Source organism: Periplaneta americana, chromosome 4 (genome assembly GCF_040183065.1).
Source record: "Periplaneta americana isolate PAMFEO1 chromosome 4, P.americana_PAMFEO1_priV1, whole genome shotgun sequence".
Lineage (NCBI taxonomy): Eukaryota > Metazoa > Arthropoda > Insecta > Blattodea > Blattidae > Periplaneta > Periplaneta americana.
This window is the reverse complement of record NC_091120.1, coordinates 173,549,285-173,572,914: the sequence shown is the minus strand read 5'-3', so window position 1 is coordinate 173,572,914 and position 23,630 is coordinate 173,549,285. Positions and strand designations below refer to the sequence as shown.

The window sequence follows — 23,630 nt, the reverse complement described above, 5'->3', positions numbered from 1 at the left end:
TCATCATTTTATGATCAGACTAATCTATATACAGCGTGAACCGTAAGTAATGTCATTAATTCCTGAAGATTATTCTTTGAGATATTTCAAACAAATCAGTTTAATACAATTTTCCTCGTTTTTGCTTTTTTTCGAGATAAAAATTGTTTTATATTAAATATTACATAGCGTGTTTTGGGAAAGTCATTGATTTAATTCCGATATGCTCAGTTAATGTATTTATTTTATTGGGTTATTTTACGACGCTGTATCAACATCTAGGTTATTTAGCGTCTGAATGAAATGAAGGTGATAATGCCGGTGAAATAAGTCCGGGGTCCAGCACCGAAAGTTACCCAGCATTTGCTCGTATTGGGTTGAGGGAAAACCCCGGAAAAAACCTCAACCAGGTAACTTGCCCCGACCGGGATTTGAACCCGGGCCACCTGGTTTCACGACCAGACACGCTGACCGTTACTCCACAGGTGTGGACTCAGTCAATGTAAGACAGCAGTGTATTATGATAATAAATAATTGGAAGAATTTTAGTTTTGTCCTTTAAATGTGCAGAAATTTGATCGGAACAAGTTTAACTTTTCACTCTGCAAAGGAATTTTAAAATGAATAATTTCAAGGGAAAAATTGTTCTGGGGCCGGGTATCGATCCCGGGACCTCTGGTTGAACGTACCAGCGCTCTGCCAACTGAGCTACCCGGGAACTCTACCCGACACCGTCTCAACCTTTCCCTTTATATCCACACAGCTCGCGTGGGCTGACGAAACGCCAGAGACCCACATCGAGTACACACAACTCTGTGTGACTTGAAATTGTGGTTTTCTGTTAACGTACACAGTGACGTATATATTATGCATCATTATTCCCTGTGTCCTTATTTCTTGAATTTCTCATGTTAGTAGCTGTAATATTAATATATGTAGCAGCACCTTGTAAAATTTCATGAACAATTTTTTTTGCCCAAGTGCAGGTATTTCACTGCAAACCCAGAATACTCCAATCTTTCTTAAATTTTCTGCCTTCCTTTTAGTCTCAGCATTTATGAGCCATTTATCTTAATGCCGTCTATCATTTGTAAAATTTACGAGAAGTATTTTTTACAATAAACAGTACTAGTCCTTTGAAAATCCCGTCTCAATAGTAGGGAATTTCCCTAGGAAGTTTAAGGAAGTTGTCTTCTTCACTACTAACAAAAGCTTCTTTCCCAAATTTTATATAAGAATATTCTTCCAAAATTTCTGCTACAAAATCTATAAGATTACAAGTTCTCTAAAACACCTCTATAGTTTAAAAAGTCATTAAATAAGGGATTACCTAATTTTACTTCCAGGTATATCACATATAATCAGTTAATCATTCTTCCTAGAATAGCATTTATGGCGAATATGTCCACAAGGTCATTCTGCTCGTGCTGGCCTATAATCAGTAACATGATTCTTGCTATTAAAGCGTTGTGAAACATTGTAGGCATATTGTTGTAGCTATATGTTACAACTAATTATACTTCCTCATATTGTCAAACAGCATATGAAATCACTGATCCATAACAGTCCTGTTTCGAGTCAATGACCACACTTCCTTTGTAATCAGCAATTCTAAAGATTATAAATCCAATTATTAATAATGATGCATAGTGGAACAAATTGTATTAGTCAAGGTTATTGAGAAGCTACAGAATGGGGAATTCCTTTTTTGTATTAGTACTATGGAGACATTATCGGTATGTTCAATTTTAGTTCTGAAATTCAAAAAGCAAGACACAGTCAACTATGGCTTTGAAGACAATAGCAACAGTGCTCGTGTTTGTAGGTTCTACATTGTCAGCTGGTGATCAGGTGGTATTCAATGATGATATGATTTCTACAACTTTCTCATCTCGAGATGTGGAGGAAATTGATGTAAACGTCAACATAGATTCTCCTACAATAAGTGGTAAGACAAAGTATAATCTAATAACAGAAATATTAGATTGGTGCATAAGTTTGTAGCATTTTTCTGTACTTTCATTCATTTAATAGTACTATAGTGACACAGCTACCGTGGCAACGAAAATGCTACGAACTTATGCACCAACCTAATACCACAGTCTACTATATACAGTCACGAAGCTTGAGTTTTGAGGGTGCTAGAAACAATAGACTGTGACGGTACTATTTTGCATTGCCTGTTATGAGACAATATTAACAATCCTAGTGGTGAGCAACTATCTAATGTTTGCATATTTACTACATACTGAGCTTCGCGACTGTATATACTAGACTGTGCTAATACTGTAGTCTAGTATATACAGTCACGAAGCTTGAGTTTATGAGAGTACTAGGAACAATAGACTGTGCAGGTACTATTTCGCATTGTTTGTAATGAAGCGATAGTAGCAATCCTAGTGGTTAGCAACTATCTAGGGATGCATATTTACTACGTATTGAGCTTCGTGACTGTATATACTAGACTGTGCTAATACATTGTTATAAAGAAGCATATCAGTGGTGTTTATACGGGAGCCATTGAAAAGTTGAAGGGATGACATAGCAAACTCAAAATTTCCCCCTCTGGAGATTATTATTTTTTACCATTTTCCTTGGTGAAATTTCGATATTTTGTCGCACCACACACAGAAGAGAAAATTTACTCTAGATGATGCGCTACCGGTATTGAAAATAGTCGAATTTTGACAAATTTGTTCATTTTTTTATTTTTGCACTAAAAATGTACGGTTTCATGAAAATTTTATCTCAATATATTAATAATAAGTATACCTTTATATAAATGGTAGAAGTTGAGTTAATGCACGAGTTATGTGTAACCAAAGTTTTAAATTTAATTACAGTATCTTAAAAAATAAATTTTCTACATTTTCAATGACAAATATTCATTTTATTTTTCATTGCTTAAAGCTAGAGTGAAGAATCTTGGCATACTTATTGATTAACGTTTCTGTTGTGAAATGGAGCATTTAATTGGCTGTATTCAGCATAGTTTTATTGCTAGAGAATTATATGTAAAGGAGTATTATTTTTTATTAATATTTGAACATTGAAGAAATTATATATTTTTATTTACAAATGAACAAATTAGAGTAGGGCATTACTAATGTTCCATTGTACAATATGCAGTGTTACCTTTAGGAAAAAATTAGGTTTAAAAAATAATAATTTTTCTAGAAATAGGATTTTCACTAATAAAATTAAAAAAAAAGTTTAATTTTTTTTTTTTTTTTTAAGTTTTATGAGGAAAGATTGAAATTCACAATGTGTGATTATGATATTGATATGCATATATAGTAAAAATTTCGACTCTCTAGCTAAAAAATTGTGGATTTTAGAAATTTCAGTATCGCATCACCTTAAATAATTGAAAATAACCTCCAAATTGCAGCAAACCACTATAGAGACACAATGTTCTTACTTCTTAATACATGTGTCCAGCTATAAGCTGAATACACGATGTTCACTGTAGATCAAATATGCAGTTGTCCATTGGTGTGCAGATTGAAGAGAATTTCATTTAATGAGTAATTTTTCATTCTTTCCTGCAGTTTATGGTAACTATAAACCCACCCAAAATATCTTCCTGTCTTTTATACTCCAATCGATGATTTTATCGAACATTTTCACATACAATGATGACATACTCTAGTGGTACCACCATTTCTTTGTTATGATCCAAGGTAAATCTCCCTTTCTTCGCTTTGGTCCAGGATAAATATATCTACGTATTTACCTATCTACCAAAAAGTGTATACCATATGCAAGGCATGCCAAAAGCCTGAATCCAAACTTAAACTGTCACTGATCCTCGACCTTATAAAAACTTGTTTTCCAGATATTAGCAGCAATACGATATGCATTTCAAGACTCCTCTTCATGATATAGCCACGACTGGTGGAGAATGTAACGGATAATTTTGTGTGAAATGTTTGAGTGAAACTGTCAAAATTTAATGTATGAAACGCAATATACATAACAGTATGTTTTATTTGTGTATTTGTAAAGTTATTTCATCTCTCAGTTTCATTGATTCATTAAATTTTTGTTAATGTAGAAGTGAAAAAACTGTAAGAGAAAAGCATTAACCCGTCTTTCTTGCATGCCATGAGAAACATAAGCCTACTGTAGTAGAAGGTAGTGAATGGTTGCAATAACCAACGAGTTACCCAAAGACATTCAACAAAAATGAAAGGGAATTGAATCTACAATAAAATCCAGAAAACAGCAATACTAAACACATGAATAGAATTTTAAATGTAGAACGCCACCCTGAAATTTGTGTTATACAAATAAATATTAAATTTCTAATATCGTTACCTCTGAACAACAGTGCGATATCTTGCAAAAATCATATTTTAAATAATGAGGATAAAAATTGCTATTGAACATCGAGTACAATGTGTAAACAAACTTTTGATTTAATATGAAGCTAAAACAACAAGAAACTTAATTCGAAATTTTCTCGGGCTTCCAGCCAGGTCATGAGTTGGTGATCCACCGACATTTCGAGGATGTTCATCTTCCTCATCTTCAGGGTTAAATGATATCTGAGGGTACCCAGCTCCTTAATTGATAGTGCCAGAGGGAGTCAGCAGAGGAGCTGTGCGCCGATTGACTGTTATTAGTGTGGACCGCGGTGAGAATGTGGCCGACGTGTCGTCTTGCTTTGTGCTTTCCGGCTTAAGGAGCTGGGTAACCTCAGATATCATTTAACCCTGAAGATGAGGAAGATGAACATCCTCGAAACGTCGATGGATCACCAACTCATGACCTGGCTGGAAGCCCGAGAAAATTTCGAATTATCACGTCGCCAGGAAAACTTCAGTAGTTATAACAAGAAACTTTGTTTACACATTGCACTCGATGTTCAATAACAATTTTAATATTCATTACTTAAAATATGATTTTTGCAAGATATCCCACTGTTGTTCTGAAGTAACGATATGTCACATCCTTTATGTTATAATTTTATAAATCATCCATATAATTATGTATTGTAAATTGTAAATGTATTTGTTTTAAGCAATGTAATTGCAGTACGCCTTGTACCAGTACTTAACAATTCACGAAAATAATGCATATACTTATTTCAGATTATATGATCATTAATGAGGGTTTAGTTGTGACAGTTACTAGAGACATAGTGCTGCAGGATGAATCTGGTGGATATGAGTTGTTATTGAAAAACTATTTAACTAGAAAACCTGTGCCTACCATCAAAGCTTTTACTAAACCATTTGAGTTATTATGTATACAAATGAATTCATGATGTAACCTCTGTTATTACCATTTAATACGAGAAAAATTCGTTCCGGCACCGGGAATCGAACCCAGGACCTCTCAGCTCTGCGCGCTGAGCGCTCTTTCCAACTGAGCTATGCCGGGACATGATCCACGGCGCCGGCCGAACCTCTCTCGTAATGTTTTTACGACCTTACTGCCTGCATTTGAAACGATACACGTCATGTATATGCAGGAGCGCATATATATATATATATATATATATATATATATATATATATATATATATATATATATGACTTTGTGGCCATATTCAACAACAACAGTTAGTAACAACTGTTAACAGTTAATACATCAATATTCATTAAGTATGAGGTCTCGCCCACTTCATTGAATATTACACGTCTACTATAAAGTAGCCAATGTGTATTATTACCATTTAATACGAGAAAAATTCATACCGGCACTGGGAATCGAACCCAGGACCTCTCAGCTCTGTGTGCTGAGCGCTCTTTCCAACTGAGCTATGCCGGGACATGATCCACGGCGCCGGCCGAACCTCTCTCGTAATGTTTTTACGGCCTTACTGCCTGCATTTGAAACGATACACGTCATGTATATGCAGGAGCGCATATATATGACTTTGTGGCCATATTCAATAAGAGTATTTCATTTGATCTCAATTTCCTGCCTATTATACTAACTTTGATAGCATCAATTTAATGACTGAATTGTTTGAGCAGATAGATCTGGAGGCACCAGCAACTGTGTCTGTGTTCCTTCTTCTTATTGCCAGTCTCCTCCATCAGGGACAGATGGGTCAGGCATCATTGACATCCGCATAGTGACAACGGTAAGATAATAAAATTTCACATTTTCTTGGCAACTATAATACGGTAATTGTTTTCTATAGAGATCTATAAGCCATAATTTCCACTTTGACTGTGGGATTTGAAATGAAGTTTCCAACATGACGAAGCAGATGTAGTGTATTTGCCAGCTGATCCGAACCTGTCTTTGAGCATGGGCTCGACTTCCGGCTGGGCTAATTATCTGGTTGGATTTTTTCTGAGGTTTTTAAAAATGTAAGGCGAATGTCAGATAAGCCTACGGCAAATTTTCGTACTCATTTTTCCAAATAACATTTCACTGTTACCAATTCCATTAAAGATAGAAAACTTCAAAATCAATACAGCATCATTAAGTTACCATTAGATAAGCAATTAGGTATTATACTGTATTATTAATACAGGAAATAAGGAAAGGCAGTGTTCACTCAGAATTTAATACAGAAAAATCATACGAAATAATTTATTACCAATGATGAAATTCATAAAAATACCAGTATACAATTTTTCTCTTGAAATTATTCAAATCACCTGAAAGCTAGATTTGAAAAGTTCTCGTTTCTTAAAATCCAGTGCTGGTACCTGTCTTGAAATAAATGTCCTTACGAAATCTCTTTCTGATGTGGTATAATGAAATAAAAATGATTAGGGAATCTTGATCCCAAGATTAATGTTGAATAACGTTAAATATTAGGCTTTTTATTAAAACAACTTCATCCTGGAATAAAATTGAACTATCATTGGAATATCGCTATATGTACCAATACATTATTGATTGATTGATTTATTTATTTACAACAAACAAAGTAGGCCTATTTATGTTATCATTAGTCTTTTTTCATTTGAGTACTGGTACATTAGTTGTTTTGGTATGGTATTGCTAGATTGGGAATAACCTATCTCCTCACGTTTCCTTTCCTATAAAGTCTCATATATTCTGCGTGACTGCTTCTTGTAAATATGTTTATCTGCGTGATGTCATACGCTTTCAATTGTCAACGTTACTGAATCATGCTCTCAGCATAGCAGTTGCGTAAGCCAAAAACCATAAGAGATTGATTGCATTTTTGAAAAGGTCGAATTTATTAACGTGTATTCACTTGCAGTATGTCCAGATCCAACTTGTATGGTTTAGCCATACGGTATAGCAAGTGCTTGAAAGTCTGATTAGGAAAAGTATTAAGACATACAAGTTTTTGAGTTATTGTTTAAACAATGTACACATTTTCTGGGAATAAAATAAACATCTTTTTAGATAGATCTGTCTTTATTATTTCATTTACATGTGACATGTTCCTATAAATAATCATAGGTATGCCATTGATATTGGGTCATTAGCATTCAAAGATGGAATTGCGTCTGTGTTATGCGAAAATCTGTCGGTTTCATCCTAGTTACTCCCGAACAATGTTATTTAATGTTAAACATATTTTTTACAACAAGTGTAATAGTTTATATACATAAGAACAATAAATGTATAGACAAATTGAAGGTAAAAAACAAAATTACGAAGAAATTGTACAATTAAAAAATTCATCGGTATTACCGTATAAGATGATACCTCAGTCTACTATATACAGTCACGAAGCTTGAGTTTTGAGGGTGCTAGAAACAATAGACTGTGACAGTACTATTTTGCATTGCCTGTAATGAGGCGATATTAGCGATCCTAGTGGTGAGCAATTATCTAATGTTTGCATATTTACTACGTATTGAGCTTCGCGACTGTATATACTAGACTGTGATATTAAAATTATTCAACTAGAGATGCATGCATTGCTGATACTTATCAGTATTTGATTAAGTATTAAATGTACTTACATATGACATTGTTCATGCATGTTTATTACTGTGAAATTTTTCTTACTTTGCTGCATCTGAAATAAATACTGGTACTGTTTCATTTATATGATATATTTTTCCAGCCACCGAATGGAGTTCAATGTTCATCGAACCTCATATACTGCTGTTATATCCAGCAACAGACAACCATACCACCATCAGGATGTGGCACTAGGACTCCAATAAGAATTCAAAATGTAAAGCTGCAGCCAGGACAGGTGAGTGTAAGCAACATTTAAAAGTCTTGATGAGGAAAGATCTTCATTTGTTTATTGTTATAATATTCATCAACATATCTGATATCTCAACAGCAGCCAGTTCTGGCATTTCAATGTCAAACAGCTTCCTTATTGCAACACACTAATAATAGCTAGACTGAAAGTAATAAACAATCATATTATCTTTTATTTTGATGTAAAATACCGTATTCTTTTCCTACATTGAGTACGGACACCCATTTTGGGATCTGTGCTGAAACAAAAAATGTCAGAAATTAAAATGCTTACTGTAACAAGATTATGCTGAAAGCAGTGGCGGCTCGTGACAAAATTTTACGTGTGTTCACAATTTTGTGTTCCAAAACCAAAGAGAATTTGAAATCGTACGTTTAGCCTAATATGAAATGTCTTGATTCCAATGTTTCACTATCGAAAAACCGTATATAAATTCAAAACATATAATAATAATAATAATAATAATAATAATAATAATAATAATAATAATAATAATAATAATAATAATAATAAAATACCAGTCTTTTTACTTACAATTTTTCCTGGTAAGTCAGTTTACCCACTTCTTTACTGTTCAAAATTGCTTGAACAGAGTTCATTGTTTATGTTTGTTAAAAATTAATACATACCACAATGCCGTTATTTACAAAAGTGTGTGTTCAGTAATACATTTTGGTTCACAACACACTGATACGCTATAGCCTATACCAGTAGGCCTACTGAATCCCATTCGCATAGATTGATTACTATAAATACATGCCAGCATATATTATGCTTAAATAATATACACCACCATACACATAGGCCTACTTAAATTCATACCACTACCACAATCAACCAGCACGTGTTTGAAAGCCAAATTATGCTATTATGCTAACACTAAAGTATAGTAATTCACAAACTACACTCTCGTAGCAGCACTGTACACACATCCACACAAAGTAAACACTCCGACAGTGAGAAATGCTGACACCTACAGGCTATTAAATTTCCTCCTCGAGATACAGCACGTGAACAATAGGCATCAATGCACCTGACATCTGTAAGATAGATTCACTGTTCACTTAATGCTTTGTGCTCTTGACGAGTCATAAGCAGCCTTCAAAAGACAATTTTCTCCCGCGCATGCGTGAAATTCCTGTAAGCTTCTTGAAAAGAGCACGGTTTGTACGTGAAAGCATTTGCCAAGTTTACATAAGAAGTTTATGCAAGATGCGGGAAGTTTAAAATACTCGATTCTGATAAAATACATCCCCACTACGTCAATACGGTATTAAATAATATAACTAGTCGTGCATTAATGGAAACAAAGTGTTCACGTGCTTTTGTGCTCTTATTGACGCACTGCCACTGGCCGAAAGCTAATGTTATCAGTAGTTAGATGATGAACTAATGTAACCACGCTCAATGAAACTACATCCCCTCACTACAGGCATGAGGGCGCGAATTTGCTTTTAAAATTAATCATGCTGCATTGCCTTTCAGTAATATCATAGCATCGAGAACAGCTACAGACCTGTACGACCCTACTCGCTTGATTTGTAATCGCGAGTCCTGCAATATTAAAGTGATAATACACATATACGATACACTTTGAGTGAATCTAGTGAAAAATTTGTTGTGAGCTAGGATGCTGCTTCATATGAAGAGAAAATACTGAGTACTGATATAGTGCACATAACTTCATTAATTACTTCTCACATCATAGACCCATACTCTACATTTGTAAATCGAAAGAAAATAAAACATTCAAACCAATACAACTGTAGTTTCATTCCCGAAACTGGGTGACGTATTCTATGTGCTAGTGTATCTCTGATACAGAGCACAATTTTTTCACAGATAATTTGACAAATCATGTACGAAATAGAACATGACAACATTACAAGTGATTGTGTAATATTCATCACAGACACACTCTAGTCTCGGCAAAGGTTCACATGAGTCTCAGTGGAACCCAAAGCAACACTAGTTGCACTCTCGCGTGTTCTTAATTATAATTTTAGTTTAAAATGGCACACAGATATAGTATTGTTGTTTAATTTATTGTATTAACAAATTCGGCCCATGAAGTTCGAAGTTGATAACAGGAAAGATTCCTAGGTGTTGTTACCATTACAAATTGTTCAATGATCCATTATCTTGTGAATATTGACAAATCGATAGCAAATTCGTTCTTCTACTTGGTCACAAAAATTCGTAACTCAGTTCCGAACAGTCTTGTATATCATACAATTCGAAACTACAAAACATAATGGTATAGTTCATGTGAAATAAGCGTATTGTCTGTTAAGAACTTTGTTATGAATAAAACACCGATTGTAGTTACGTTAATTTCACATTAAGCCTTCGAATTACGACCTGGTGATCCTGTAATCAGGCATCAATTTTGTCAGTAGATTTTAAATGGAATGCATGGTGGCGAAATTGACCCTAATCTCTTCCTGTTTTGGGATGAGCTTGTTTTTATCTTTATGGAGTAAGTAAATAGCCAAAACAACAAGTACTGGAGCTCTGAACAAGTCAACCTTCTTCATGATGTGAAAATAGGAGTATGGTGCACTATGGGAAAATAATAGGCCCTTCTTTTTAACAAACTATTAATGCCCAAAGGTACCAGTATGTATATATCAGTGTTTAAAAGACAAAAAGGATAAGCAGAGACATTTTTAACCAAGAAAGCCTAAATGATATTACATTTGAGTCACCTAGAATCAAACTGCACTTTATCCAAAAATCTGATGTCGGAAAAGACAAAAAAAACTAGTGCAGTTAGACTCCACACAATGATTTTACTACTAAAGCTAAAGCAGATAAATTCCAATTTGACTCCAAAAGAGCAGTTTATCACATTCCTGCAAAATTCTCCACTGAAACATAGCCTACCTTAATCCCATATTTCATAATTTGGAGAAAGTGCAGTTTGATTCTAGGCAACTCACTTCATGTCGAACATTTCAAGATGAAGCTACCTACATTTTTAATTTTTAATGTAATAACAATTAGCGGCAATGATGAGTGACTATCTTGTGAGCCACATGACGGAAGCCAGTAGCACAGATGCATACAGTGTAAGTGCTGCACAGCTATAAGATCATAAAAAAGGGAGCATTGTATTTCTCGTTATTGTAAATTTATTTTAGACTTTCATGAAACAATGATTTCTTAAAAGTGTCGAGTAAACTATTTGCAGTTCACGATGCTTTCAAATTTCTATTATAGACCCCTAATTGAATTGTGCATAATGAATCATCAGTTGCGTATTCTGCAATATTAATGTTTCAATGTTGATTTTACAATCTTTATCTGAATAAGTAAATCATGAATAATATTATGTTTTATTAATACCAGTACCGAAATACAGAATTTGGGGTAATAATAGTATTAGGAGAAAAGACCACTATCCCGAATAATGAAACATTAGAATTCATCTTATTAAATGCCATTTACATTTTAGGATAAATAATTAGGTAATTAATCAATCTCTGTACGATAATGTAAAATGAAAAAAAGATAGCTATTATAGGGGAACAACTTACAAAACTCCATTGGTCTGCGCATACGTCAATCTTAAAGAGTGACACAAAATACTATTCATCTCCTCATTCCAAATTGTCAGCCAATAGTAGAGCATACTGATAGCAGTGATCTGTCAGATGAGTTTCAGTCTGTAGCGACAATGGTTCAGATTAATAAAGGGAAACTCCAGACTCCGCCTCCAGCACAGCGATAAGGTTTAGTAACCTCCTACAACGGAGTTTTGCCAGTTGTAGGCCTATAGTAATGCTACTGTCATAAAGTGTACTACATTAAAGCTACTTTTTCTTCTAGGCACTATTTGCAGAGTTTCCATGGTCAGCAATCATACTGGGCCCTGACTATGACTACATTGGTGGCGGAGTACTTGTGGGCCCCAGTCATGTTCTTACCGCTGCCCATAAAGTAGCCACCTGCGTGTAAGTACTGAAAAGAATTTAAATACCATCATTAAAATCACAGACTCTGTGGTAGGAGGAGGGTAGCTACAGAGCAATTAATAGCATTAGTGACTGTCAGAGCACGGGTCCTTACTGTGGCAGTTCAGGCATAATCGTGGAGTGAAAAAGACACAGGGAGGCACTGAGTCACGCCAGACAGTTTGGTTTGGAGTCTATTAGTGAGTTAATGTGTTACTTAGTTCTGTGTTAAAATTGTCATAAATATGTGTAATTTATACTGTTCATTGTTAGTTATGCCACGACATAAATAGTCTAGAACAAAGAGTTTTTATGTACTAAGCAGTTCAATAACTAATGCACATCATTTTTTTTTCTCATTCAAAGTTGTTTTATTACAAATCAAAATTTACCACATTATTCCTCAATTAATTGGCTACAAACACCTATTTTTCCATGCAGTCTCCGATCAAATCTATGGTCCTACGCCACCCAGATGTTAGGTCCTGTATGCCATCTCGGTACCATTCAGCTGGCCTTTCTCTCAGCCATGTTCTGACGACCATTCTGGTTCGTGAAAACGTCCATTTCGAGTCCTGGGTATAAGTCCGTTGAAATGTATCAGTTGACAAAAACTGTACTGTAATACTGAAGCAACACACTGTTAATTATTTATATTTTCAATGTTACAGAAATTCTCAACTCAAAATACGTCTAGGAGATTGGGATATTAGAAGCAATACAGAACCCTATGGTTACATTGATTATGGTGTCTCCAATATATACATACATCCACAGTTTAATTCTGCAAACCTTCGAAATGACATAGCAGTGATCAAGTTATCTCAGAGAGCTCCAATAGGGGTGTATCCCAACATTAACACCGCTTGTATGACCCAGCAAAATACAGCTTTCACAGGCCAAAGGTAAGGTACAACATATTGTAGAGTCCGGACAAGAAGTTATGGCACCAGCGCGAGGGACGCATTTTAGTTCGTTTGCTTGGACTCGCCCTCACACTCAACTGGAGAAGTGTTCGGTAGTTGGTTACTAGCATGCCAAGTGTTCAGATCGTTCTGCTACTACCGCTATTGCTAATAATGAAAACATTGCCCTTCTGAGCGTCGTGATTATGGCATTGTCTAAGGTGTGAAATCATAGAGTAGTTCATAGTCAAGGAAATTCATATCAGAAGAGGCTGTAAATGGAATACCAATTCCAATGAAAAGCGTGTGTGCAAAAGTACTGGCTGCCACTGGTATTTCAAAGCGAACCTTGGCAAGAATCAGGAAAGAAGGGAAAAATATTGAGGCAGGAACAGCAGATTCTTTCTCCAGTCCGGAAAAATCACAGCCAAAGAAGAAGATTGTTGCAGCTGTAGACAGTTTTGATGAGGAAGTCCTATAAGCAGAGGCCGACTCTGCAATCGCTTGTTCCAAAAATGGATATCAGTGTATGAATATGTGAAGAAAGTAGAGAACAATTACATTGAAAGTGAGCACGTGATGGACAGCATTTTGGAGAACATTTCCATAAACTTAGGGACATCTGATTCCAGCACAGATCAGTCGTCTGATTCGGACGGAGAATAAGAATGTAAAGATGGAATAGTGGGCGTAATTCCATTAGGTACCTTCGGACTCTTGAGTAGGAAAGTGGTGATACTAAGGTAAGACGAATGTTTTTAGAAAGAGATGAAACGGATATGCCTGCCGCTCTGAGCTTGAGAACCGTAACCCAAAAACCCCCACTCCTCTACCCTGCTGCCGGCAATTTAAAACTTCGAGCATGTTGGTGCCATAACATCTCGTCTCAGCTCTAGACAAAAGAGTCTATCTCGAGACGTTTATTCTGGCTTGGAACATAATGATACATGCCTCCAATAAGAATTTGGAATAAATTTTGCCATTGTTGGCGAAAATAAATAAACAAATAAATATACTGGGTTTCTCAGCTAGAGGTATCCAAAAATATACATATATATCTTAATTAAGATTTATTGAATTTGTTTTTCCTATATTGTATAGAGAAGCTCAAAAAGTTTTATCTACATCGGTATACTTCAATGTAGATACCATTTGTAGCTCGAAAGATATCAAAACAATACTTAAGCTCCTGTCACAATATTAGCTGTTATTAGTACAACTGCTTCAATGATATGCTGTTTCAAATCGTCCATATCTCCAACTTTCCTCTTATAAACAACATCCTTAATAAATCCCTATGCACAAATGTCCAGTGATATCATATCCAGAAGTGTAGAACTCCATCGGAACCTTAAAATATGCAGGCTGGATTGACAGATGGCACGATCTACAAGATCGTTATTGTTTAAGACTGAAAAAAAAAATCACTTCAATTACAGTAGCATTAAGGCACTATAAGTCCACTAGCTAGCTTTTGGGCCCCTCCTTCATACTACTACTTACTTACTTACTTACTGGCTTTTAAGGAACCAGGAGGTTCATTGCCGCCCTCACATAAGCCTGCCATTGGTCCCTATCCTGAGCAAGACCAATCCAGTCTCTATCATTTTATCCCACCTCCCTCAAATTCATCTTAATATTATCTTCCCATCTACGTCTCGATCTCCCTAAAGGTCTTTTTTCCTCCGGCCTCCCAACCAACACACTACATACATTTCTGGATCGCCCATACGTGCTATATGCCCTGCCCATCTCAAACATCTGGCTTTTATGTTCATAATTATGTCAGGTGAAGAATACAATGCGTGCAGTTCTGTGTTGTGTAACTTTCTCCATTCTCCTGTAACTTCATCCCTCTTAACCCCAAATATTTTCCTACGCACTTTATTCTCAAATACCCTTAACCTATGTTCCTCTCTCAAAGTGAGAGTCCAAGTTTCACAACCATAAAGAACAACCGGTAATATAACTGTTTTATAAATTCTAACTTTCAGATTTTTTGACAGCAGACTGAATGATTAAAGCTTCTCAACCGAATAATAACAGGCATTTCCCATATTTATTCTGTGTTTAATTTCTTCCTGAGTATCATTTATATTTGTTACTGTTGCTTCAAGATATTTTAATTTTTCCACCTCTTCAAAAGTAAAATTCCCGTGTTTTCCCTAATCGTTTGTGGATTTTTTCCTAACATATTCCTTCATACAAAAAAACAACAAAAAAAAAAACAACAAAAAAACAACAAAAAAAAAAAAACAAAGCAGTTATGCACTAAATAACAAATACTTACACCTACAGCATTACCTAAGTGGATACATGCGGAATCAATTGTCAGTTCTCATTCAGCTGTAATTGATTCCACAATTCTTGGGATAGGAGATAGGTGGAACAAAAGGTGCAATAAAAAAAAAACTTTCACTTGACAGGACGAATATACAGTACACCAGCTGCCCACTACTGAACACAAAACAAGTGAATTGAAGGCATGAGAAACAGATTTTTCTCCAACTACTGCATTCAACCTTATTTGTAGCCTTGCTGTTGGACGAGAACAAGATGGTAGTTGTCTCACACAAACATTCACAGACGCAGTTATATTTTAGACAGTATTTTTTTTAAAGAAAAAAAAGAGCATGTCATGGTTCAAAAACACATTATGCAATTTTACTCCACTGTTTCGGTTACACTGTGTTTTACTGTAATAGAAGTCGAGGTACATGTCTGAATTGTTGAACATTAAATCTGATATATATATATATATATATATACTTGTTTCTTCATCTTTGCTTTGTTTCAACACTTTTTTTTTATAATACAGTAAAACCTCGATAAGACGCGCCCACTTATTACGCTATCCCGTGTAATATGCTCTTTTTGTCTGGTCCCTGCACATTTTATATATAACGCCTTTATAAAATACCTCGTTTGTTGCGCTCAAGTCCCGCATAATATGCTGGAATATTTTCAATGTAATTTTCAGTAATGTACTGTAGCAGCAATGAAACATCTTGGTCATTGAACTCACTGGTGCCATTAACCTGAAAAGTATTGGTATTCGACCCTTTACCTGCGCATTTAAACCTTCATACTTCATACCTTAATATACCCCTCCCTCTTGTTACGCTCTCTTATTCGACTCCTTACCTGCGTGGTTAAAGCCTACATACAGTTACAATACCTCACCCTCTTGCTAACCCTCTCTCAAACAGCATTCCTCACTCGGCAGTAATAAAATTCTAGAAATTTCTGCTGGGCAGTCTGTTGTCCTTTAGTGTATTGAAGTGTCTGTGAATGTGAGTGTTAAACGAAAAGCCCTTTCTGTGTTGGAAAAATTGGAAATCTTACAAAAGTACGATGAGAACAGTAGTCTTAATCAGAAACAACTCTCTGATGCATTTGGAATCCCATCATCGACATTAAGAATGATAATAAAAAATCGCGACACAATCACTGCAGGTGCGACGTCGGGAGGATGTAATCGCAGAAACTGAAGTGTGGTAAACATGAGGACTTGGAGAACATGCACACGGCAAACAATATAAATGACCTTTTTTTTTTTTTCCGAAAGAATTAAGTACAGTACATATTGTAAATTATGTTTTTGACATACAGTACAGTAATTACATAATGGAGTAATATTGTATTACCTTTCATGAATCATGTATTTCAATAAAGAAAAATGCTAATAGATACTATATATAAGTCAAAATTAGTATACCCACCTAATATATGGTCCCAGTTAATACGCGTTTTACACCCGGTCCCTTGAACAGCGTCTTATCAGGGTTTTACTGTACATTAATTTCATCATCTGTATAATTTTGTTACTTTTGCATTTCATCTTCACTTTCATAGAAGGAAAGTTTCACTCACTTTAAGACTACTACTAGATGTAATTGGGCGGCCGGGTAGCTCAGTTGGTAGAGCAGCTGGCTACGGACTGAAAGGTCCGGGGTTCGATCCCAGGTGGTGACAGGATTTTTTCTCGTTGCCAAACTTTCAGAACGGCCCCAAGGTTCACTCAGCCTTCTATAAAATTGAGTACCGGGTCCTTCCCGGGGGTAAAAGGCGGTCAGAGCGTGGTGCCGACCACACCACCTCATTCTAGTGCCGAGGTCATGGAAAGCATGGGGCTCTACCTCCATGCCCCCCAAGTGTCTTCATGGCATGTTACGGGGATACCTTTACCTTTTTACCTTTTTACTAGATGTAATTATTTTCATATAACAACATTGTAATGTGACAGATGCACTGTAGCTGGATGGGGCAAAGATGCATTTGGAACTAATGGTAAATATCAGTACATAGAGAGGAAGGCAACAGTTCCAGTACTTTCAGCATATGACTGCCAAACGAAGCTGCAGACCACACGTCTGGGCTCGCAGTTCCAGTATGATCCCACCAGCTTCATTTGTGCAGGAGGCGAGTCGGGCTATGATGCCTGCACAGTGAGTACATTGCAACCTGCCAAAATCTTGAAAATACTAAGTGTCCTATTATTTAAATTGATATACAGGGCTATTACAAATGATTGGAACAGTTTAATGAATTTACTGTAGCTATATTATTGACATTATTGGCTGATCTTCATTTTTCATGTAGAACTACACACCATAAAATTTCCCATTCAACTTATCTACGTACAGTTTCGCAAAAAGTCTCCTATCATAGGCAATGTTAGTTTGAATTTTATGTTGCTGATAAATTACGTAAAGCCTCATTTCCAATTTTAAATAGTACTTACTTACTTACTGGCTTTTAAGGAACCCGAAGGTTCATTGCCGCCCTCACATAAGCCCGCCATAGATCCCTATCCTAAGCAAGATCAATCCAGTCTCTATCATCATATCCCACCTCGCTCAAATCCATTTTAATATTATCTTCCCATCTACGTCTCGGCCTCCCTAAAGGTCTTTTTCCCTCCGGCCTCCCAACTAACACTCTATATGCCTTTCTGGATTCACCCATACGTACTACATGTCCTGCCCATCTCAAACGTCTGGATTTTATGTTCCTAATTATGTCAGGTGAAGATACAATGTGTGCAGTTCTGCGTTGTGTAACTTTCTCCATTCTCCTGTAACTTCATCCCTTTTAGCCCCAAATATTTTCCTAAGCACCTTATTCTCAAACACCCTTAACCTATGTTCCTCTCTCAAAGTGAGAGTCCAAGTTTCACAGCCATAAAGAACAACCGGTAATATAACTGTTTTATAAATTCTAACTTTCAGATTTTTTGACAGCAGACTGGATGATAAAAGCTTCTCAACCGAATAATAACAGGCATTTCCCATATTTATTCTGTGTTTAATTTCCACCCGAGTATCATTTATATTTGTTACTGTTCCTCCCAGGTATTTGAATTTTTCCATCTCTTCAAAGGATAAATTTCCAATTTTTATATTTCCATTTCGTACAATATTCTCGTCACGAGACATAATCATATACTTTGTCTTTTCGGGATTTACTTCCAAAGCTATCGCTTTACTTGCTTCGAGTAAAATTCACGTGTTTTCCCTAATTGTTTGTGAATTTTCTCCTAACATATTCACGTTATCTGCATAGACAAGAAGCTGATGTAATCCGTTCAATTCCAAACTTTTCTGTTATCCTGGACTTTCCTAATGACATACTCTAGAGCAAAGTTAAAAAGTAAAGGTGATAGTGCATCTCCTTGCTTTAGCCCACAGTGAATTGGAAACGCATCTGACAGAAACTGACCTATATGTACTCTGCTGTACGTTTCAATGAGACACATTTTAATTAATCGAACTAGTTTCTTGGGAATACCAAATTCAATAAGAATACCTTATAAAACTTCTCTCTTAACTGCGCCATATGCCTTTTTGAAATCTATGAATAATTGATGCACTGTACCCTTATACTCCCATTTTTTCTCCATTATCTGTAGAATACAAAATATCTGATCAATAGTTGATCTATTATGCCTAAAACCACACTGATGATCCCCAATAATTTCATCTGCATATGGAGTTAATCTTCTCCATCTTAATTTTAAATAGTGGATGAAAAAAAAATAAAACAAATCTAAAACATATTCATAATAATTAAGGAAATATTATTCAGTTTTCAAAATTTTATTTTCCATTCGGTCATTTTAATTAAATTTCCAGAATAAGTTCAGAACAGTTTCAGAAGTAACATTACTAACTACTGTTTCAAAGCACTCCTTTTGATTTCTATTTATTTATTATTTTTTTTTTTAATTTTTGACATCAAGTTTGACACCGACAACTTTCGCTAATATTAAATGAAATCTATGTACAGGTAAGGTACTGCGAGTATGTTAAAGCCAGAGAAACAATTCCATATGTTGAGAAAGTAGTAGTGCCATATAGCAGTAGTACAAAGTCTTGTTCATTCAGTTATATAGATAATACATCACAATACTCATCCTTCTCAATTCTGCTAACAGGGTGATGGTGGTTCAGCACTGGTGTGTCAGCAGAATGGTCAATTCTATGTAGCAGGCATCGTTGCTTGGGGCATTGGATGTGCAACAAAAGGTGTGCCTGGAGTGTACGTCAATGTACCCAGCTACATGAACTGGATCAACCAGAAGATTGCTGGTTACTAGAAGCAACTGAAGTGAACACGATTAAGTTATAGAAGAAATATCTTGGCTGCAAGGTTATGTTAAATGAATCCTTACAAGCTTTTCTGCAATTGCTTTAGAATAACATCAGTTCTTTGAATATGTGAACATGACCTTTATTATTGCCTTATGTGTAATGTGAATATTGTTGTTGCCGTCACATTTGCTACACCATGCTCAAAATGCTTTGCATAACCTTTTTACTGTTGTGTAATGGGTTAACTCCATGTTAATTCCAAGAACAGAATTAAAAGCTTGAGGATCAACATGTACAGTGCATTTACCAAAGTAAACACTGTTGTTAACAATGCTGAATTCTTGGCAATAAAGCCATTAACTCTTTTGCTTTCCAATATTTCTCACACACTGTGGACTTAGAGGAAAGGGCTGGACATCGCTGAAGATGATTCTGATCCATTTCTTCCTGAAGACTGCACAATAGACAAAGTGGTGAAGAAAAAAAATTTCTGTTTTGTTCAAGTGTTTTAATAGTGAGTAATTGAAAGGATGCAACTGCACTTTTCCTTGGATACTCAGGAATTATATTTTGTTTTACATTCAGATGTTGCCATTTTTTTTTATTATTTGAAATTTCGTAGAAAGGGTATATTATATTTTGAATTGATTAATCTTTTAACTGTTGAAAATGATAAAGTTGACATGGGGTTTTGTAAGAAATATAAATAAATATGTTAAAGAATACAGTTTTCTGGATTTCATAGCATTAGATTATACAAAGTCCCACGCCGTGGCGTCGTGGTCTAAGACATCCTACATAGGACTCACGTTACGAAATGCACGCTGGTTCGAGTCCTCATGGGGGAAGAAATTTTCTCATGAAATTTTGGTCAGTGTATGGGACCGGTGCCCACCCAGCATCGTGATGCACTTGGGGAGCTATGATAGGCAGCAAAATCCAGTTACGCAAACCAGCTATAACGGCTGGAGGGCTCATCGTGCTAACCACACGATACCTCGATTCTGGTTAGATGATCGTCCATCTCTGCTTCAGCATGTGGGCGTGAAGCCAGCAGCGGGCTGGTTGGTCTTGGCCCTTCGTGGGCTGTAGCACCACGGATTATTATTAGATTTTCACAAATGGAACATTTCTAACAGATCTGTCATCCTAAAATATTTCAGGACCATTGACATCAAAGATATTGTGCCATTATACACAATATGAAAACTTATGATGGAATTATTTAATGTTCTTCTCCCAAAGCAATTTGTCACTGATTAAATAATGGGGGGTGGGGGGAGACAACATATTACATGGAGTGAGAAAAATAAATGGAAATATTAATATATACTTAGCTTCCTGGCATTCTAGTATTGTTCAAGTGGTGAAGTGCTTTTAGAACAGAGTGGTTACGCAGATAGTTGGCATTTACTTTTACAGAGTCAAGTAAAATGTTAGTCTTAGGAAAATAAAAAGGCAAGCCAACCATGACAAAACTGAAAAAGAACAGCATCTTTCGTATGAAGACTACCAGGAATGTCGAAAAAAAGTGTACTGTGAGCAATAACTACAGTTTACTCTGTCAAATTTAGAACATCTATGCTCAAAATATTTATAGTTAATAAATTTATATTATGCTATTTTTTAAATGACAGAAGTATTTAATGCTGTGAATGTTTTGCAATCAATCTATATCATCCTTATTCTTCAAAATAAGTAAACTCTCAAGCTGATGTGCTATTTTTAAACAAACAGCTTCCAAGCAAACTATACACTGCCTCAGCTTTTTCTGATACTATTGCAATGTTTCATCTTACTTACTTACAAATGGCTTTTAAGGAACCTGGAGGTTCATTGCTGCCCTCACATAAGCCCGCCATTGGTCCCTCTCCTGTGCAAGATTAATCCAGTCTCTATCATCATATCCCACTTCCCTCAAATCCATTTTAATATTATCTTCCCATCTACATCTCGGCCTCCCCAAAGGTCTTTTCCCTCTGGCCTCCCAACTAACACTCTATATGCATTTCTGGATTCGCCCATATGTGCTACATGCCCTGCTCATCTCAAACGTCTGGATTTAATGTTCCTAATTATGTCAGGTGAAGAATGCAATGTGTGCAGTTCTGCATTGTATAACTTTCTCCATTCACCTATAACTTCATCCCTCTTAGACCCAAATATTTTCCTAAGAACCTTATTCTCAAACACCCTTAATCTCTGTTCCTCTCTCAAAGTGAGAGTCCAAGTTTCCTGAATAGACACGATATTACTGCACATGGTAATATCATTATGGCGTTGTTAGCAGAAGAGGAAATGATACTAAAGGATATGTTACTGGAGCTAAATGACAGCTGTGAGCAGTATGGGATGAAGATAAATGCAAACAAGACGAAGAGCATAGTCACAAGAAGAAAAATACAGAGATAAACTTACGAATTCTAAATGAGGCAGTAGAGCAAGTGGACAGCTTCAAATACTTGGGGTGTACTATAAGCAGTAACATGAGCTGGTGCCAGGAAATCAAAAGGAGGATAGCAATGGCCAAGGAAGCTTTTAATAGAAAAAGGAGCATCTTCTGCGGACCTCTGGAAAAAGAACTAAGGAAGAGACTAGTGAAGTGCTTTGTATGGAGTGTGGCATTGTATGGGGCAGAAACATAGACATTACAACGAAGTATTTGAAATGTTGATATGAAGAAGAATGGAATGTGTGAAGTGGACAGACAGAATAAGAAATGAAGCTGTGTTGGAAAGAGTGGGTGAAGAAAGAATAATACTGAAACTGATCAGGAAGAGGAAAAGGAATTAAGGAATTGGTTGGGTCACTAACTGAGAAGAAACTGTGTATTGAAGGATGCACTGGAAGGAATGATGAACGGGAGAAGAGTTCAGAGTAGAAGATATCAGATGTTAGACATTAAGATATGTGGATCATATGAAGAAACAAAGAAGAAGGCAAAAAATAGGAAAGACTGGAGAAAGCTGGGTTTGCAATGAAAGACCTGCCCTTGGGCAGAACACTAAATGAATGAATGAATGAATGAATGAATGAATGAATGGTAATATCATCAAAAATAGCAATAGCCTTATACCAAGAATAGACAGGCCAACAAACAACTATTCTGCTAATATTTTTAGCAGTATAATAGAATGACCTATAAGAAGTTCCATGTATCTGTAATATTTCCACAGAAAGTTCCGTTCTTTGTGAAACAGCTTGGAAAGTAACTTTATTTTCAAAATAACAGGGCTTCATTTGACACATTCCCACAGTTCAAATGCAATTTATACTGCAAGATATTTCAAACGATAAGTTCACTATGTTACCTCACTAAATAAACACAGTGATCTTGTCTGAACACACTATATTTTTCACTTTTAAATGTAAGAAATGAAGTTTCATAATTTTCAAGTGTTCTTCAGTATGAGCAAGGCAAAACCACCTTCTGCACCAAAGAAATAATACAAACACAAAATTCTTGATAAATCAGTTCCACTGCATTACCATTTAAAAACTAGGGCAGGGCTGCCACACCATGTAAAATAATAAGTATATAAAGTCACGGTACCAAGACACAGTATGCACTCCTGATAACGTTTCTTTTCAATCTAACAAACAAATCATATGCACCAAATAATGAACATAAAGCACTGTAAGTCTTGATCAATGAACTGTAGCGAAGCACCAAATTCCACGTGAAACAAAGTTTCTTTTTAAAACCAGGGAAAATTTGTTTTTATTTTAGAAATCAATGAAACTTCGTATCACTTGTAGTATGAAAGCATTTCATAAAAATATAGTATCATATTATATGTAATTCATACATATTTCTGGGAGAACAAAGTACATAGAAAATCATTGTGTGCCATTGTAATTTTAGTATTCTGTATCAAATGCTCATTTCATATAATATAAAATAGAGATAATTATGAATGGTGAGAAGAAACAGAACATATTTTTTTCTTGTATTTTAACATCTCTGCTTTAAAAGTCAATGTCTACTACATCCCTTCTGTAAATACCTCTGTAATATTTTGTTATTGGT

General features: G+C 35.6%; 1 protein-coding gene and 2 non-coding genes across 3 annotated transcripts; 1 reads left to right on the top strand and 2 right to left on the bottom strand.

Moving 5' to 3' along the window:
* The first annotated feature begins 1,720 nt into the window (after positions 1-1,720).
* On the top strand, positions 1,721-20,311 carry LOC138698446 (phenoloxidase-activating factor 2-like). The gene is made up of 7 exons (XM_069824376.1): positions 1,721-1,927; positions 5,967-6,076; positions 7,997-8,131; positions 11,978-12,102; positions 12,774-13,007; positions 17,254-17,455; positions 19,444-20,311. Exons 1-7 carry the CDS (start codon positions 1,765-1,767, stop codon positions 19,603-19,605), a joined length of 1,131 nt encoding a protein of 376 aa, XP_069680477.1. The 5' UTR covers positions 1,721-1,764; the 3' UTR covers positions 19,606-20,311.
* Positions 5,292-5,368, bottom strand: TRNAC-GCA (transfer RNA cysteine (anticodon GCA)). The gene has a single exon. It is a non-coding gene; the product is annotated as a tRNA-Cys (tRNA).
* TRNAC-ACA (transfer RNA cysteine (anticodon ACA)) lies at positions 5,682-5,757 on the bottom strand. The gene has a single exon. It is a non-coding gene; the product is annotated as a tRNA-Cys (tRNA).
* Positions 20,312-23,630: the final 3,319 nt, after the last annotated feature.

Coding starts and splice junctions, on each gene's coding strand:
- LOC138698446 (XM_069824376.1), top strand. CDS start 1,765: ATGGCTTTGAAGACAATAGCAACAGTGCTCGTGTTTGTAGGTTCTACA. Junction 8,132..11,977: donor TAAAGCTGCAGCCAGGACAG/GTGAGTGTAAGC, acceptor TTTTTCTTCTAG/GCACTATTTGCAGAGTTTCC. Junction 17,456..19,443: donor CGGGCTATGATGCCTGCACA/GTGAGTACATTG, acceptor TTCTGCTAACAG/GGTGATGGTGGTTCAGCACT.